We start from the raw sequence: 4,772 nt of genomic DNA on the forward strand, positions 1-4,772 counted from the left end.
CTTTATTTCTACTTGCTTCACCTCTTACAGACGTCAGAAATGAGAATGCAAAATTCACATCTTCTTCCAACCCGAGGATGAAAATTTAGAGTCATTAGGCAGGGAAGCTCTAAGGAGGCCCTTCCATTGTCGTTTGGTTTAACAAATGGCACCCAGAAAACTTCCAGCGTTCAATGATTCCCCAGAGAATGTTTTGGGAAAACTGACTAATCCCCATGGTGTATGAGAAATGGTCTTCTCTTTGGCCAACAAACTCTCTGAGTGTGTTACCATAGATCTACTTGCTAATTGGGGAAATTATGGACAAGCATTGGGCACAATACGGTAATTAGCTCCCTATGGAGGAGGGGATCTCGGTTACCAACAAGGCACTGAGGTCATGCCAGTGCAGGATGGAAAAGCACCCTTGATGATGCTCATTGAGACATTAGCTAAACTGCCCACGGAGAAGAGGCACAGGTGATAGTTTTCTGTGGAGTCATGTAGGCAGTTTCCTTATGTAAGGAAACTGAGTTTATAAAAGTTGAAAGGAGAATGCTGGTTCTTCTTTCTTTATTTCAAGACACTTTTGGCAAATCTCACCTAGAAAACTGCATAGAAGCGTTGCAGAAGTGTCTGAAAATAAAGAGGACTGCATGTCACTGCACACAAGCTCTATGATTTGAAGGATTATAAAATTTTTATTTTTATTTAGGGAATTTCATTTCCTAATTGAGAAGAATAATGACCATCCAAGCATTTCTTGTATGTCAAAATTTACATTGTTGAGTTTTCAAATTGGTCAGTGATCTACTTATCCCACTATGATCAGAAGTGGGAAATTTGATGTGTCAGAAAGGACAACTGGATGGTGGAAACTGTGGGGTAGAGATGGAGGCCACTAAAAGGCAAGGACATAGAATATGCTTCATTGCTTCATAGGAGCGGTACAGAATTAGATATAGAAAGGAAAAAATGAGGGGTGCATGAGTGGCTTAGTCAGTTAAGCATCTGACTCTTGTTTGAGCTTAGGTCATGATTTCAGGGTCATGGAACGGAATCCTCTGTCAGCCTCCACTCTCAGCAGGGAGTCTGCTTAGGATTCTCTTTGGCTCTATCCATCTGCTGTTCCTCCCTTCGATAGATAGATAGATAGATAGATAGATAGATAGATAGATAGATAACAGATAGAAAGTAGGTGATGTCTTGTGAGTGCTGTGGGGGAGAGTCACACAAGGGTCACCCAGTAACAGGGCCTGTCTTTCCTTCACAAACCCCAACCCTCCCTGCATAACAGGTCACTGCTCTTCCCGGGGAAGGTCCTATAAAAGAACAAACTCAAAGGACAGAGACCAGGACACTAGAAAGGTGGAGATGACATCTCTGGAGGAACACTGGTGAGGACTTTGTTCCAGTCCAATGCAAGGTGTGTTTTCATTATATGTAAAGTTTAGAGATGGGCACTTCAAAGAGGCTAGAATAGGACTGAAAGCTCTTGATTTTGGGTCCATTTCAAATTGGGCTCTACCTTAGTCTTAGCAAAGGAGTAAGCATTGATAGAAGAAGTCTGGTTCTTTGCAAAAGTCTTTTAGACTCACAGAGTGCTATTTCAGCTGAAATGTAAAAGTTTGGATAGTTGATACAATGGAGGAAACCAAGTGAGAGTCAGAAAAGCAGCAATTCTTTTTAAAAAATATTTTATTTATTTAGGAGAGTGAGTGATAGACAGAGATCACAAATAAGGGAGGGGCTGAGGGAGAGGGAGAAACCGGCTGCCCTGTTGAGGAGGAGCCTGACACAGGGCTCCATCAAGGGCCCTGGATCATGACCTGACTGGGCACTTAACCACCTGCACCAATCAGGTACTCCAGAAAAGCAGAAATTTTTAAGGATCTTTTGTCTCGCCGTGTAGAGAATGACATTAGAGAGATTGTTTTATCCCAAAATGTAGAAGCAGAGGGAAAAATTGCATTGTACATGATATTAAGGGAACAAGTTTGGAAAAACTCAGGACTCAAACTTCTGGGGTGGTCAGAAATAATTTAGAAGAAACCCTGGGATTATAGGTCACTTATTTCTTCAGCAAGCTTTCAGGCACGTGGTGTAGATGAGATGCTGCTGTAAGTCTGGTGATTGACAAGTTGTCAAGTTGAAGACAAACACTTAAGGCTAGTGACCAAGGAGATTCTAAGGAACCCAAGAGAAAGTGACAGATTAGAAGTTATAGGGGGGACTCAATGTGCACTTGTTGCTTTAACTGAGAATCTGCAGAAGTTCCCATTACAAGGAGAAAAAGAGAACAACCACAGCATAAGGCATGGACGATTCCCAGATTTAGAAGGTAGGATAACAATGACACGATTGTTCGAAGGTTCTCCATGCTAAAGCACATGTGAAGGAATCCACCGTTAGTTATGAGCAGAAAGGTACGTTTGGGAAAAGTGTGAGACACAGAGTGAGATTGCCTCAACTTGTAAATAATGCAGGAGTGAGGGCATGGGAATGGGGTAAAGGGTTAGTACTGATAAGGAGCTGCACGCTTCCGACGACGGCAGAGACACCAAGACAGATGAAGGCTGTTTCCCTACATGAGGAATGTGTCAAAAGAGGGCGGGAGGATAATCCTCAGATATTGGAGCTGTTGCAAATGGAATATGTGTATTAGCAATAGGGATAAAACTATGACCACAGGCAATCCTAGTTAAGATAAAGTTTTTTTTTTTTTTTAAATATTAAGGCCTAAGAATTAAGTGGAGACTGATTAAACCTGGAGGACTGGAGTGGGAGCTAGAAGATAGGCTATATGTGAGCAAATACCAATCCCTTCGTGTGAACACTTACCCAAATTCACTGCTAAAATCATTGCCAGAAAAAATGGCACCATAGGTGCCGTATCAATTCAACCATTTTTTTTTTTTTGGTCTATCCTTTTTTTTCTCCTTCCTGCCAGTTGTTTCTCTTTCACACCAGCCAGACAGCGCAGCTACGTTAGGAAGGAAAGTCTGATTCCTCCATCCCAAGATCTCTGGACGTGATCACACTGGCTTTGTCCCTAGGAGTCCACCCTCCATGGCCAATTCTTCCCGGGTCACTGAGTTCCTGCTGCTCGGTTTCTCCAGCTTTGGCGAATTGCAACCTGTGCTCTTTGTGCTCTTTCTCGGCCTCTACTTGATCATCCTGAGTGGAAACTTCACCATCATCTCGGTCATCCGCCTGGACCGCAGCCTCCACACGCCCATGTACTTCTTTCTCTGTGTCCTGTCTACCTCGGAAGTCTTCTACACAATTGTTATCCTGCCCAAGATGCTTATTAACCTGCTCTCTGTCCTCAGGACACTCTCCTTCATCAGCTGTGCCACACAGATGTTCTTCTTCCTTGGCTTTGCTGTCACGAACTGCCTGCTTCTGGGAGTTATGGGTTATGACCGCTACACTGCCATCTGCCAGCCTTTGCGCTACCCCGTTCTCATGAGCTGGAGGGTGTGTGCCCAGCTGGCAGCAACTTGTATTGTCAGTGGCTTCCTGATATCTCTGGTGGGAACAACGTTGGTCTTCAGCCTCCCTTTCTGTGGCTCCAACAGGGTCAACCACTACTTCTGTGACATCTCCCCAGTCATCCGACTTGCCTGTGCTGAAACCTACATCAACGAGCTGATCATCTTCGTCTGTGGTGTCCTGGTGCTTGTTGTGCCCTTGATCTTCATCTGCATCTCTTATGGCTTCATTGTCCGCACCATCCTGAAGATCCCATCTGCTGATGGCAAGCGAAAAGCCTTCTCCACCTGCGCCTCCCATCTTATTGTGGTCATCGTCCACTATGGCTGTGCCTCCTCCGTCTACCTGCGGCCCTCAGCCAAATCCTCATCAGGTAAAGACAGGCTGGTGACAGTGACCTACACTATCATCACCCCACTGTTGAACCCTATGGTATACAGCCTTAGGAACAAAGATGTACAGCTGGCCATTCGGAAAGTGATTGGGAAGACTGCGGTTTCTCTTAAGACTTTATAGTTGGACAGTTTTCAACAGTCCCCACACGTTTGAGTGGAATGTGTCACTAAGTGTTCAAGTCATGATAGCTTCTGCAAACAAATGTCAGTATAACGTGTGGCCTTGGACCACTTGTGTGATGTTGCAGGGTCTAAATGTTCTCTTAGGTAAAGCAGGTAATAGGAAAAAACAATGCTGGTGTAAGGATGAAAGGGGGATAGAATGCATCTGCAGCTCTCCTCCTTCTCCTTTCCTCCTCTTGACTTCGGGTTCTCAAAAGGCTCTTAAAAGCCTGTATCTCCTGCTCATTCTTTCGCTCATTTGACCCAAGCTGTGATTGTGCTCTTTCTTTAAAGTTATGACCAGCTTAAAAGGACATGCTTGAGTCTGAAGGTGACTTAGATGTGAGGGATGACATGGAAGTCATACTGCACTAAGGAATCAGAAGGTTTCAGCCTGACCCTTGTTAAGTCATGACTTTAAGAAAGTTATGGTTCCCTTAATCTAAATTTTAAAATATGTTACATAAAGATAGTATAATTTTCCTTTTTTATGTCACAGGGATTTTGTTTGTATTTAATGAATAACTTGAAGGAAAATACATGTAAAATGTACAACTGCACAGAGTGTAGCTCATGGTAATCAAGGCTTTGTGCATCTTCGTAAGGACCTTTTAATTCTTCCAAATCTCTGAAAATGATCCATTTAGGTGCCTTTTCTAACTACCCCTTTAAACTACTTGTTATGGAACATACAGATATGCTACGTGAGAGAGTAGGGAAAATAACCCACCATCCAGTCCC

General features: G+C 43.6%; 1 protein-coding gene across 1 annotated transcript; it reads left to right on the forward strand.

The window, feature by feature from the left end:
* Positions 1-3,021: 3,021 nt before the first annotated feature.
* LOC140626898 (olfactory receptor 10R2-like) lies at positions 3,022-4,048 on the forward strand. Its single transcript, XM_072814760.1, has one exon. The coding sequence runs from the start codon at positions 3,049-3,051 to the stop codon at positions 3,988-3,990; it is 942 nt and encodes a 313-aa protein (XP_072670861.1). The 5' UTR covers positions 3,022-3,048; the 3' UTR covers positions 3,991-4,048.
* The last annotated feature ends 724 nt before the right edge of the window (positions 4,049-4,772 follow it).

This window comes from Canis lupus, chromosome 38 (assembly GCF_048164855.1).
Source record: "Canis lupus baileyi chromosome 38, mCanLup2.hap1, whole genome shotgun sequence".
Taxonomy (NCBI): Eukaryota; Metazoa; Chordata; class Mammalia; order Carnivora; family Canidae; genus Canis; species Canis lupus.